This window comes from Argiope bruennichi, chromosome 2, assembly GCF_947563725.1.
Source record: "Argiope bruennichi chromosome 2, qqArgBrue1.1, whole genome shotgun sequence".
In the NCBI taxonomy this organism is placed as follows: Eukaryota; Metazoa; Arthropoda; class Arachnida; order Araneae; family Araneidae; genus Argiope; species Argiope bruennichi.
Window position 1 is genome coordinate 96,453,354 of NC_079152.1, and position 15,428 is coordinate 96,468,781.

General features: G+C 26.9%; 1 protein-coding gene across 2 annotated transcripts in view; it reads right to left on the reverse strand.

Moving 5' to 3' along the window:
• LOC129991496 (furin-like protease 1, isoforms 1/1-X/2) overlaps positions 1-15,428 on the reverse strand; it is a 277,744-nt gene that overhangs the window by 97,494 nt on the left and 164,822 nt on the right. For both annotated transcript variants that reach the window (XM_056098235.1, XM_056098236.1), the window contains exon 2: positions 8,312-8,410. In XM_056098235.1, coding sequence (XP_055954210.1) covers positions 8,312-8,410 — 99 coding nt within the window. The remainder of the gene's footprint in view (positions 1-8,311; positions 8,411-15,428) is intronic.

Genomic DNA, 15,428 nt, shown 5'->3' on the forward strand with positions numbered 1-15,428 from the left:
TTTAATTTGTTTTTATAAAAAGTGGGTCGCAATATTTGAAAGTTTAGGAACCTTTTCCTAAATTTTAAATTTTATTTCTGCATTTTCCATTACATAGTCAAATGCATATAAAAAAGTGCTACAGTCCCTATTCTGCAAAGCATACATTTTCATGGCTGAAACTTGACACAGTTCACGAAAATTTGATGGCAACTCTTGGCTTTGGGATACCACAACCACAGCATATTCCTGTTTCAAAATACAAAATTCCAGTTTGAGTCCATTACAGAAAAGTTCGAGAATTAATAAAATGGACTCTAGGCGTATCTGGTACTTATTATATTATCAATCCAAATTTATGAGAAACACATCAAATTATCCTATACAGCTTCAAAGAGGAATTCTAATCTAAGATCAATTAACCATTAACTCTCTGACTGCGTAATTTTTTTAAAATCACTGTTTAGATGCGTTGTTTGCAAATAAGTTAAAATATTTTTCAAGCAGAGTGAACTGATATTATATGTTACACTATCATAATATGATATTATAAAAGTCTGCAATAGTAAAAATAATCATTCTAAACTGCGAAAAACGCGGGATACAATAGAATATGAACTGATTGCCAACCCGCGGAAATCGCGGGATAAGCAGCTGGAGAATGAACATTCCTAGAGGTGATTGATTAGCAGAAAAAAAAAAGGAAATGTATTGTAGAACAAATCATATTATGATAATTCAATATCTAGGTAGTCAATCCAAGAAGAAATCCGATGATAATGTCAACAATCGAAAGAAAATTTCTTTCTTATAATGCTACCTACCCCATCCACTCCCCCTCCAAAAAAAAATGATGTTTTCTGTTGACAAAAAAAAAAAAAGTAGCCCAGAATAACAAGACTATTGTGCCAAAGAGAACGCAATTACTAGAATGCTTCACATTCTCCCTTGTACAATAGGGGAGAAAAAACCCGAATAAAATGAATAAGAAGAATTATCACAGGAGGCTTACGGCTGGAAACCCAACACCTGGAAACCAAAGAATTTTTCCAATTACATGGTCATTGTGTGGAAAGGCCTGCAGGGAAACCCATTCCTTCTTTTCAAGTGCATTAAGATCATTTGGTGATGTTTTTTATGCCGAGATCCAATTGCAGGCACCACACAGATGTAGTTTGTCCAATGGCTTTTGTGTTTCTTTGAAAAATATCACATTACTTAGGAAACAGCCTTCAAATGGTAAAATAATGAGTAGAAGGAAAAACACTGAAACCGATTTCATAGTTAATTTCGTTATTTTATCTCTGAAGGCTTAAAATTATTATAAACTAGCTGATACCCGGCAAGTTGCTGCAGCAGAAAAAATAATTTTGGAAATATCGCTTGAAATGTGAAATAGCTATCTTGTTTAATTGGGAAAGATAGAACGAATGATATTTATTTTCTTGTCGACAATAAATTCATTCATTGGAATTGAATGATATATAAAGGAGAAATATAAAAAATTATTATTCTATTTTTTTTTCTTTGACTTTAGATACAATAATTGTACTATGCCTATAACATTCGTGCAAATAGCGGATAGTTGGCGAAGTTTTATCGCAATCAGATGAATTGTAATTATTTAAAAAGGCGGTATTATAAACGAGAGGAAAATGAAACATATTGATTAGAAATTGTTTCAATTTAATAAAAATAGGCGAACCAATATGATAGTTCATTTATAACATAGCTAATGGAATAAATATTATTCTTCAAGAACATTAATAAAATTTCCAAGAATATTCTCTTCTTAATTTCTCGTAGAAACATTCCTCTCTGAACTTTCTTGAACTTAGTTTGAAATAGTAGTCAAGAAAAGCGTGAATTTAAACTTCACCCTTTTGACCGAATGGCTCTAAAATTTGATACATCTACAGTTTTTATGTCATGGCCACTTACAAATTTTTATTCATACATCTTGAACCAGTTTTATGTCATTATGTTCACATGCATACAAAATAAAGACATGTGTACATCCTTTAACGAAGTCATAGTTAAATTTCATTCTTCTCTCAGAAGTATAAGAGCTATCAACCCTCTTGCACCTTTGAGTTTCCGTTTTCGTATGCCACATGGACGGATAAATTTCCAAAAAAAAAAAAAAAAAAAAAAAAAACGGTTTAGAAAATTCAATAAATGTCTGTGATGTTTGTACACAGCTAGCTCTCTTATCAAATTTCATCAGTTTAGTTTACTATGTTTCTGAATGACAGTGTTTATAGACAAATAAAATATTCCCGCTACCAAAAGAAATCTGACCTTTCATAATCATCTGAAAAGCACCAAATACTTCGAAATACATTTAATAATTCGCAGACCGCAAAATAACACAATAATCGGATTTCATTTTTAGATTACGAGTTCCATTTTTCCTGCACGATCCATCAAATTTAGAAGTAGAATCTTTTGAAAATCACAAACTTTATGTTTGGGCAGTTCGTAGGCTACAAAATGCAAGCTATAATTGAATTTTCGTTTTTAATTTTTTAAATAAGTTTAATAAAACTTTAAATTATATTAAAATAATTAGAAATCAAATTTAAAAACATTTAAATTTTTCAATTTCACCATAAATAAACCATAACGCAACCAACTCATAGTGTATATGGTATAGTAATAAATGAAAAAAGAATAAACGACGACCAATAATAAATAATGATAATGATAATAATATTAAAATAATTAATAATGACATTCATGATGATTAAACAAAATGAATATTATAAAAAACAATGTAATTATTCTAATAAAGATGACCAGAATCTTAATGGTTTTTCTGAGAGCTAATAGATTCTGAATTTTGTAAAGAAATTCAAAGTCCAATGTGATTCAGCAGTTTTCCCATAGAAAATATATTTTTGGGGAAAAAAAAGTTCATTTTTAATGTAGACGTATTAACAAATATATAAAAAAATATTGAATCATCGATCAGAATTTCTGCTTGAGATTGGCAATCCGGAATGAAGTTCCGGAAAAAAAAATATCTGTTTTCAACCACGAAAAAAACCCATTACAGATCTTTTTTTCTCTCTTGTGAATCTAACTCAGCAAAAACGATAGAGAGACAAACATTTTAGATGTTTTTCTCAGCACAAAAGAGCTTTTTTATGATGTTAATGCATTTATAGAACTTCCGTAAAAAGTAATCTATCTCATGTTTTGCAGAGTTCTAACAAGGTGGGGGGTACGGGGTTGAAATCTGAGAGCGGAATGAGATTTAGTATAATGGTGGTATACTTTTAGAATGTTCATTCATGAAAATATTAAAACGCAATGGCCAGACAATTACAAGAAAATAGTCCTCAAACTTTTAGTAAAGCTTATATACTGATAACTTGACTTCCCTTCCGATGTTCCCAATGACATGGTTGTCTAGGAAACTGTCTCGTAAAGGGAAGGTCAGGGTTCGAACCTGGCTAGATATCTTTTTTTTCTTTTTTAATAACTTTTATTCAATTACAAATTTAAAAATACTCTAATTAATATGTTTTAAATTTTTTTCATCCAAAATAAATATTTATTATCAAAATACACAATAATAAAATTAAAATTTTAAAAGAAAAAAATTATAAATACAGATGCATTTTTTAAACAAAATAAAATTATTTAAATTTAATTAACTATTTACAGATAGTTTTAATTAATATGCTACTTATTTTTATGCAAGGAAATATGTTTACTCTTTTAATACTTAAATTATAATTTAATGTTTAAAGGAAAAATACTTAAAAACGTAGCATTAATGGCTACAGATAATTTAACTTACTTGCATCATTTTCAGACAATTAATTTTCAAATTCTTGGATTTTAATAATAATAAATTATTAATTCTAACTCAACGAAGCTGTATTTATATCAAAAATTGAAGGAAGCAGCTGATATTTAATAAATATTTAAGCAAACGACCCCAACTGTAATCAAAAGAATAATATAGCAATTAAAAGAAATAGTAAAGAGCAGGTATTAATTTTTTGAATGCATATCCAGATGGTTCAAAGCGTGTTAAGCGTATATAAAATTTTTATTTAATCCAACATGATCAAGAAATAAATTTTTGCGAAGATAGTGTAAAAATTCAATCAATTGTACACCATCAATTGTCACCATCACACCAATTTTTAATAAGATGATAATGTATGCATGGTACGCTGCCCAACTTTCTGATGAGAGATATTTTTAAATGCAAATGAAGTTTGTTTTCCCATAGATTTCTTAAAGAAACCTTGCTCTTGTGGACAATCATCAATTATCAGTTGTGCAAGATGTCGAAATATATTTTGTTTCCAATATTTTTACTATAGTTACCATTCTGGTTCTTGTATATAATCGAAAGTAAATGTATATAGGATAATTTTTTAGAAATATCGAATAAGTTTTTTACGATGTGAGTATTTATAATTAATAATTATCACCATTTATGTTATATTTATTACTACTTTTTAAATATTAAATTACAATTTAATTATTAAAATAATAAATAGTTATCCTTGCATAAAAATAAAGTAGCATATTAATTAAAACTATCTGTAAATAGTTAATTAAATTTAAATAATTTTATTTTGTTTAAAAAATGCATTTGTATTTATATTTTTTTTTCTTTTAAAATTTTAATTTTATAATTATGTATTTTAATAATAAATATTTATTTTGGATGAAAAAAAAATTAAAAACACATTAATTAAGAGTATTTGTAAATTTTGAATTGATTACAAATTCTTAAAAAAGAAAATAATTCCTAGCCAGGTTTGAACCCTGACCTTCCATATACGACACGGCTACCTAGTCAAGTTATCAGCATTAAAGCTTTACCAAGAGTTTGAGGAGCATTTTCTCGAAATTGACTGGCCATTGCGTTATAATATTTTCATGAATGAACATTCTAAATGTGTACTATCATTATACTAAATGTCATCCCGATCTCAGACTTCAACCCCGTGGCCTCCCCTTGTTAGTCTATTTAGCGCTGATGATTTTCGTGCTGTAGGTACCGTTCCAATTTATTGCTTTTTTCTATAGAGAAATTCTATCACTATAACCATAACAATTAGAGCGTAAACTGTTGTTTTTCATGCAGTTCTTGAGCGAACTAAATACTTGAACCAAAATTTTATCCCGTTCCTCAGTATGTATGTGTATATATATAGTCACCCTGTATATAGTATTATATTTTACGTAAGATTACAATCAGAAAATTATTCTTAGAAGGAAAATAGTCACTAATTTATTCTTTATTTGATAGTGTTTTTTCTTTCTATAATTGAACTGCCCAATGATGGGAAAATATGCATATATAATTAAAATAATAAACAAAACAGAAATGATAATTATGTTTTTAAAAAATTGAGAGAATAAAGAAGTAATAATAAAAGAAATATTGACGGAATAGCAAGGAATATATTAGAATTATCTCATTAAGAGAGAAATTATGCAGTGACATTTGAAATAAAGCCTTTTTATTTGATAAAGGCCTGTCCAAGATCTGACCCTACCCAAATCACCATAATCATATTAAAAGAAACAATCCTTAATATCAAAGCATAAAAAGGAAAAAATATATAGAGAGAGAAAAAGTACTAGCTTATGTTTCTTCGCACTATTGGTATGTACCATCTCAAGTTTTGTATTCCATATTTTGTATTTTATGTGTTTTTATAATTTTTACTTTCGACTTTTTATAGAAAATTAATTTTTATCTTTAATTTGTATTTATATGAAAACAAATTATATAAATTCATTACGCATTAATAAAAAAATTTCAGTTTAGTTAATTAAAAAAAACACCTTCATTTTGGTCTGCTTTTTTTTAAGAAAATGCATTTTCTTACTATAATCGCTAACATATAGTATGTTTAATGTAGAGTAACGACACTATGGACATCACAATATGCATTTTATCTTTAATATGTATATTTTTAGATAAGGTACGGTAATCAATCCAATTAACAATTAATTTTTCATATTGTAATAAACAAAAATAAGATATGGCAGACAATACTTCGTTTTTTTTTAATTGAATACAAATATTTGCTGAACACAATTATGAAATAAAAAGATTGTATTCTTAAATACTTTACTATTTAAATTAAACTCTTCCAGAAACTCTTTCCCAGAATATATTAAGGTGTATGTACACACTTGAAACTTGGAAAATTGTTTAAAATATCGAATATTTTTTTATTGCTTAATAATGTTGTCTCATCCTTTAGCTTTCAAACGATACCAAGATGTTGTCCATATTCGAAATATTTCTCGAGTTATAATTATTTTTCTTGAGGAGCTTTCATTAAAAACTCTAGTTACGGTGTTTTTAAAACTGATTTTATGAAGAATGGTATTTTCCCACTATGTTGCTTCATTTAAACAATCATAACTGCACAAGAAATGAACCAAATACAGTTATTTATATATCAAAATAATCTGTATGGAATAGCGGATGTTTTGTGCCTCAATCAAAGTTATATTTATAGAAATAAATTTTTTATAGCTATTTAAATGTTAAAATTACAGAAAAAATCTCGCTTTTTCTATTCATTGTTGATGAAAAAATTGTTTAAAAAAAACTATAAATTTTTATAACTTGATTGAGGCACACAACATGAAGACTAATATTAGGCATAATTTCCAACTAGAATTATGTGTCTGTGAAATTAGAATTTAAGATATCATGTTTCAAAAAATAGGCTAATTAGCTCATTAAATATTATTTAATTAATTAATAATTAGTATAATATGGCTTTTTCTCACTGAAATGAGTTTAAACATATATTAATGACCTACTATAAAAAAACTGAACTTTTAAAGTTAAAATTTAAAAAAAAATCTTCAAGTGTGTACGTACACCTTAGTCTAGATTTTTTTTAATTGAATACAAATTAAAATCTCAAACTCAAACTCAAACTTTGCATAAATATGTTTACTGACGCTTCATTGTCATCTTTTAACTAAGTTGAATTTTATTTAACCATACTTTAACCAAACGAGAAAATTTAATTAACTATTTTAGTAACTTTCATCATTATTTTATTTCCAGAATAATCTATATTTGATAATTTTAATAATTAAACAAATAAGAAAACTTCTATTATTAACAAAGTTTCAAATGTCTTCATGATAGAATTTCCTGTGTAATTGGACAATTTACTCAATCGAAGAATCAAATATGCTACAAAGAAACGAGCAGATCAGAATTACTTTTTCTAAACAATTACTTTCCATCTGAAATCTCATCAATTAATATGATGCTAAACATAGATAATATAATTAAATATGAATTTTATATACTCATTTAAAATTTCTGCACGCGATCAAATATTTCAGTCAATTATTTTAATAACTAGCTTCATTATTTTATTTACCGTAGAATCTGCAAGAAATATTCTTAATAATAAAGGAAGTCACAGAATTTCCATTATTAGCATAAATTCAAGCATATTCATGCAAATATTTTCCTCGTAATTGGGCAATAAATCCAATCAAAGAACAAAATATGCTACAAAGTAAAGAACAGAACGAATTCGTTCTTTCAAAACAATTATTTTCCGCATAAAATCTCATCAATTAGTATGACGCTCAACATAGCTGAATATATATAATTTAAAATAACAACATCTCACAGTCGTCTCATATTTCATGTTTTTATTCTTGATTCCTTTCCAACAGATATATCGTTCATTTTTAAATGGCGAGTTTAAAAGTGTGCATGCTTTTGCTGAAAGTTTATTTTAATATAACGGTTTTATAGGATCGGTACAAAAACATCAGGCATATAAACTACAAATTTAATTCTATGAAATTCGCAACATAAAAATATGTTGATTTTATATTAAAAACTTTACTTCGCAAAATTAGACGATTTTTTTTTTTCCTTTTTGTCACATATTTTGTACAAATAAATCATCCTATATATAATTGAACAACTGAAAATTGTTATGATTTTATAACGCTAGCTTATTATAAATTCTAAGCCTGCTAGTTTATAATAAACTTTTCAGAATTTAATCACTTTTAATGACATACAGAAGCTGGAATTTTAAGATTACTATTTCAAAAAATTTTAATTCACTAATATAAAAAAAATGAAACGAACAAATAAAAGTAAAGGCAATTTTTGCGTTTCAACTACTTAGATAGCAAAACAATCTATAACATTATATATTGTTGAATTTTGTTTGGTTTTATTTGAAGTATTTTTCACTGATTTGTTAGAATTTAATGCTTAAATAAGTAATACAGAAGTCATAATTTTATCACATTTGTAAACACGCTTTATAAAAAAAATTTAATGCCTTACCTGTTTTTCATTAGATAATGCTATATGATGTTCGTCACTTCTCCGTAATGACCTTTTTGCCAACCGTCGATGCCGGACATGATGATAATCATCAAAAATCTGGAAAAAAATATAGATCAAATAAATAATGAATAGCCACAAACATAAAGTTCATTAACAACATTTAAAGAAATCAGTTACCAAAATAATATGAATCAAATAGATTAAATCAAAGGAAAATTAATATTTATGAATATTAAATTGTTTTGTCATATATTCTGCTCATAAGTGTAGTTTTTATATCAGTTCCTGTTAAAGAATTATGCCATACTCATCAAGACTTAAGACTTCATTAATTGCATTGAAATTATTTTTAAAATTTTACAAAGAATGAATAATTTAGAAAAAATATCAGAATCATTTTGAAAATAATAATAGAAGAGTAAACTTCAATGATAAATCTTTGTCTTTTAAATGCAACTAAATATCAAAATTAATTAAAGAATAGAGCAGATTTCAAAAGTTTAAGAATAACCTTCAAAAATTAATATATTGAGATTAAATTAGCGGATATCAAAAATATAGCAAGAGGAAACATGTTTAAATTTCGATTATACGATTTAAAATATACAAAATTTTAAATAATTTTAAAATATACAAAACCACTATTGTCACTATTTTTATAAAACTATAATGCCCGGTTGTGTAGAATTGATTTTAATATTTACTTTAAAATTTTGTATGGAATAATGAGATTCCACTGAAAGTAAGCATAATCGTTATTCCCAAATAATGGCGATTTTATATTTTTTGGTCACGAGGCCTTAAAAAAAATAGTCTATTTAGTTTCACAATTCAGTACATTGATAACATGATAATGAACTATTTTAGATAAATATATTTTTTTATCTTATTTTGTGATTTTGGATTTGTTTTTATTCATCTATTATGATTTATTTCAGACTTCCAGACAACTATGTTTATCCATAATATTATTGAAGCACATGCTTGGCTTTACAAACATTTTAGTAATTATTTTTTATTTTATTCTGTGACTTTGGGTCTATTGGGACTTCAGATTTCCAGACAACCATGTTTGTTCATAATATTATTGCAGCTGATGCTTAGCTTTATAAATATTTTAGTAATTATTTTTTTATTTTATTCTGTAATTTTGAATATGTTCTTACTTATCTATTATGAATTCAGATTTCCAGGCAACCATGTTTGTTCACACTATTATTGAAGCAGATGTTTGATTTCATAAATATTTTAGTAATTAAGAGAGCGTAATGAAATAAGAATGATATAGGCAGCAACTACTTCTACTTGATATTATTAACTTAATAACTTAGCATTCATAAAATTTGTATTTTTCACAAACTGATTTATTTGGCAACTAGTAAAACTTTCTTTGATCGGCCTGTTTACGGTACCTTTCAGCCTAGCGTCCCTAGGTAGCTACCTAGTCTTCTTAATTTTATATACACCGATGTTCCAAAGACAGGGAGCTATAGTTAGTAAAAGGGAAACTGTATACAGAAATAAAAGTTGTAAAAAGTTTTAAAATGTTTTGGAAAATATGGATTTTTATATTAACATGATCAAATTATAAAAATGTTTTTGACTTTTTAATATTCTCTGTTTAGATTTAAAACCTAGAAAATAAATCATTTTTAATAATTTACAGCAAGAATGGAGTCATTTAATGCCATACATTACATTTCCCTAAAGATATTTCTCATTTTATACTAATATAAAATATTTAAAGGAATTTTATTAACTAAAAAGATATTAAACAAGTAAGATCAAAAATAAGCAAAGCTTAATTTCCTTCCTTCAAAACATGCATTCACCTTTCTCTAATTTCAAATTACTTCTCTTTCGAAATTGTTTTGAAATGACGTTCAAATCAAATCTGAAGATTTGAAAGATAGGTTTCCAATTTCAAACAGCTTTTGGAGCAAAATAAATTGCAAATATAAAATTTAAAAATATGTAACATAATTATTTACTTAACAAAACAAATACTTAAGAGAAGAGTCTTTCGAACAGCAAATAATCATTTGAAATTAATTTTACAGCTCGTGTTTGCGTATCTTTAAAATGAAATTCAAAAATCATTTAATAAAAATGAGTTTTCTCTCATTAATTATTATCAATCTCCGCACAGATATAAAAATAAAATGAAATTTTTACCATTCATATTTGGCCTAGTTTAAATATTTGATTCTTACTTATTGATATAGGGTGTCAAATGTATTTATATTCCCAAAAATTACAAAATAGGCCATCGCGAAAAATACTAAATAATAATAAATAATACAGTTAGGTGTTTAATTAATAGGTATTGTAAACAAATAGAATATATTTAATAAGCTTGAAAACTTAATAACTATTTGCAAGAATTTAATGCACTGAATAAATACTAAATTCGTTGTCTTCCAATTCCATTTATTATAAAATTTTTAATCCGTTAATTAATTCCCTTATATCTGTTTTCTGTTAAAATATATTTTATGAAACATACAAAAAAACGTTCTCAATTAGTATCGAAAGACGAAGATGATTTCATCACGGAATAATAGATTTGTAATCGAAAAATATCATTGGTATTTATTCTAATTAACAGAATTAATTAGAATAAACATCAAATATGTGTATGGAATGTATATATTGTTAATGCACATTAAAACTTTAGTACATGACCTCACTTGAATAAAAAAGAAGTTTAAGAAGATCAATCTTAATTGAAAACTATAGTAAAAATGAAAAAGTAAAACTTCTTTCATAAGTGTTCAAGGAAATTGATCCACAGCTTAAATAGGATCTGTGAGTGTGGTTAGATGTGTTATCGCGGTCTAGAAAACAAAATTGTTTGCTACCAAATTTCGCCCAAATATACTTTGGAGAATGAGAATGTGTGAGATCTTTTATTCCTTAAAAATTAAGATATTTAGGCATTTTCCCACGATAACTTCCGAAATTATTAATGTACGAAACTGATTTGGACATTACTTTAAAAATTTTGAAATTAGCAATTTCATTGGTGTGCAAATTTGTCCCGAATTTTGGTATTTTTTTAAATATGCTTTGCATACTTGTTAACTGTAGATTTTATTGCTCCGTTGAAATTTAAATCATTTTCATTGTTTAATCAAAAGTTTCGATCGAACACTTTTTTTTTTCCTTTCTTTTTTTTCTGCAAACTAAAGAAGAAAGATTCTGATTATTATCTGCGGTTCCTATGAGTAAACAGAAAGTGAAATTATATTAAAAGTAACTCGTATTATATAATCGATTAGTAATCGAATTAATAATCGAAATTATATTAAAAGTAACTCGTATTATATAATCGATTAGTAATCGAATTAATAATCGAAATTATATTAAAAGTAACTCGTATTATATAATCGATTAGTAATCGAATTAATAATCGAAATTATATTAAAAGTAACTCGTATTATATAATCGATTAATAATCGAATTAATAATCGAAATTATATTAAAAGTAACTCGTATTATATAATCGATTAATAATCGAATTAATAATCGAAATTATATTAAAAGTATATAAAAAAGTATAATCGTAAAAGATAATGCTTAGTTTGAATAGATATCCAAATACTTAAATTTTTACAGGCTTTATGATCTCGTGGGACTCGCCTTCCTTAAAAAGATTCATGCACACAATAAAGAGAACAGTTTAAGGCTAGTAAAATGGCACAGCGATAATGTATATCAGATTGGAATTCGTAAAATAATCTACTGGATTGTAATTATCAAGTAATTCAGCAAAGATTTCACTTCACAAATATTCACTGATTTATCAAAGATTTTACTCTTCAAATATACACAAGAAATTTTCTGCACGAATTATCTCGTCACCGGAGGCGTCTGGTAAAGAAATAAATATAAAGTCTTTCGCTAAGATTTTTATATAAAAGGCATCTTAAAAATAATTATGAAAGATAAAATCAAAATATATCCTTGAATTTGACTAGGAAAAGAACTTTACAAAACTATTATCCATTATATTTTTAAAAAAAATGCCATCTATAAACCTAATTTTATAAATGGGACAAGTCTTCTAACGCTACCAAGAAATTCCGATTAAATTGCAATGAATGTTAAAGTCATTACTTAACTATTGATCAAGGGATCTCAAAAAGCGAAGAAGATCATACGATAGATTTGCATATCACTCAATATTTGCCAAATTGGCTTCTCTAAAACTCATTACTACAGAAGAAATTTTTACAAAAAAAAAATTCGTGAAACGGCAATTTCACTAGCAGCTATTCATTTTCTAGTTTTAAAATCTCTTCAGAAAAGCGAAACGATGCAAACAGATCCATAAAACTAATTATTCGCTGCGTTCGTTCCAGAAAGCGCCTATACTAATTTTCATAAAGAAATAGCAGAAATTACTTTAAGTGCAAAGTAAATTGCGCAGTAAAACTTTAAAATAAACAATACGATTCACATTTTTTAAAATTTTATTGCATGCAAAATTCAGAGACAGAGTCTTCCAGTTATGATTTTGATTTTACTTAGGTTTGTCTTAAAGCCTAGAAAAAAATTATTCTCTTCTGATCGCTATTAATTGATATTGATAAATTTGGAGAGAAAAAAAGAACTTTCAGAAATAAAAATGTTATTTTACAATTTTAGTTTTGACAGTGAATCACCAAAATAGTTTCGAATTGTTGACGATATTTATTCAAGATATCGAAGAAAAACTTTAGTATGTATACTGAAAAAAGCAGATTCGTAAATCCTGCTTTAACATAAAATGACAAAAGAAAAAAAAGTGATTTGTCATCTTAATTTTAACAAAGGCAAAAACATGCGATTGGAGAAATATATGAAAAATATGAAATAATGAAGTTAATTTCCATTTCATTACAGTAATAAAAAAACATTGTTACACATTAAGTTAAAAATTAAATCTTAATTTATTTTTAAATTTGAGAAAAAAATTGTATTGATTCAAATGATAAAATTTTGAATTTTAAAACATTTTGTTTTTTATTTTTAGGCAATATTTTTATACATGTATTTTTGCAAAAGAATATTTTTGCAAGATATTGCCAAGAAACATCAAAATCTTATTTCATATGTAATTAATTGAACCTGAGAAATTCATGCTTTAATTTAATACCTTGAAAAATTCTGAAAATCTGAGAAATTTCATCATAATCGGAACAAAAATTGTCATTTATATAAGGAATACAAGCATTCTTTTTTTATATAAATAAGATTAGAAGATACGCCCATCAAAAAGTAATATTATCCTGTTAACAATACCTTAGATCCAACAATCATTGATTAACTAACGAATGTTGTAGTAGAAAATCTAATGCACAATGGCTGAGTGTTTGAGAAATTAAAATATATGGAGAGAAAATTTGTAACACACTTTAGATGTAAATATATCGTAACTTTAAAAATAAATAATAAAGATCCGAAATTCTTTGAACTAAAAAAATCAGTATAATAAATTGGCAGATTTTAGCTCATTAATCTTCGCTACAATCCAAAATTCAAAAACTGAAAATAAAACGTGAAATTCATGACCCTGCAATTAAAAATGTTTCACGTTTAGTTTTATTTGCACTTATAAATAAAACCCTGAGTTACTAAACGCTAAAACAGAAGGAACCTCGCATCAGAGGTATATTTTTAATTCAGCCATATCAGTCCGACATTGTAGACGGCGCTGTATAATTATATATTCTGACTGAGTTTTTGAAAAAAAAAAATGGCTTTCATATAAGTTACGTCTTCCTTATTAAAGAAATATATCTATCCTAGTAAGAAACTTCAACTGAATTTTAAAGAATGCTAAAATTGCTAATTAACCATTAATCCACTGAATCTCAACGAACCGACGAAACGAAATAAACAAACGCTGGATTTGCATCAAAATATATCCTTATCAAATTAGCTTCCCTAATACCCACTGATACAGAAGAAACTTCCAGTAACAGTCGGGGAGCGGCAAATTTGACAAGCCGCCACAGGATAAAAGATCTATTCATTCTTTAATTTTAAAATCTTCCGAAGGCCGAAAGCAACGTAAAGAGACTCTTAAAACCTAATTATCCGCCCTGTTCATCCGAAGGGAGGACTATGCAAATGAGCTTCGATTCGTCGTTCGATATACATACGCAGTGGCAATTATGACGCGTATTCGGATATCTAGTGAATGAGAAATGCCCGGAGTGCTTTCCTGTCCTGTAATGGATTTCCTGGGCGGCTCAATACGAATCTCATTAGATGCCGAGAAGACACACTCCTTCCTTTTGTTGGAGAAGGGATATAAATCCCTTATCAGCCATCCCCCAAGAAATGCCTTAGGAGGAAACTTTTGCTAGAAAATAGAGCGAATGTTGATTTTTAAAGTGTTTGCAACGGAAACAAGAACTTGCAGTTCGATAGGAACAAAGAATATTTTCACTTGCAAATAGTTTCAAGTAAATAATATTAAAAGAGATTCGCACCGCCAACCCGAAATTTTCAGATTTAAGTCGGTCTCGCTTCAGATTATTTTTAAAACTAAATTATAATAAAGATAGTTGATGGTTGATTGTGGATTTGAGACTTATGCTTGCTTTCAGACGCTATGCCCCTAATTGGAATATAAGTGGGTTGAAAAGTTATAGATCAAGAATGACTTAAGCAATCCTTGGTTAGCATAAAAAATTGTTGCGGTTACATAGCTCTACTACCTTCTCTTTTGATACAATAGATGGCGTTACCTTATTAACATCAAGGTATATTTCCCATGATCCTTCTTGAGGATCATTATTAAATTGTTTTCTAAGTGGCTGTCGTAAAATAATTAAATCATTGTTCCTGAAACTCGTCTATTATTATCATCTACCTCATAATGAGATTATAAAGAGTCTCGTCCCTCTATAAATTAATGAATATTATTAATTTTCTTCAGATTATTTTTAAAACTTTAAAGCATAATAAAGAAAGTTGACGGTTGATTGTGGATTTGAGACTTATGCTTACTTTCACAGCCTTGCCCTTAATTGGGGTTATAAGTGGATTAAAAAGTTATCAATCAAACAATCCTTGATCAGCATAAATATTAGACACATTTTATAAAAACTTGCAGCGGTTA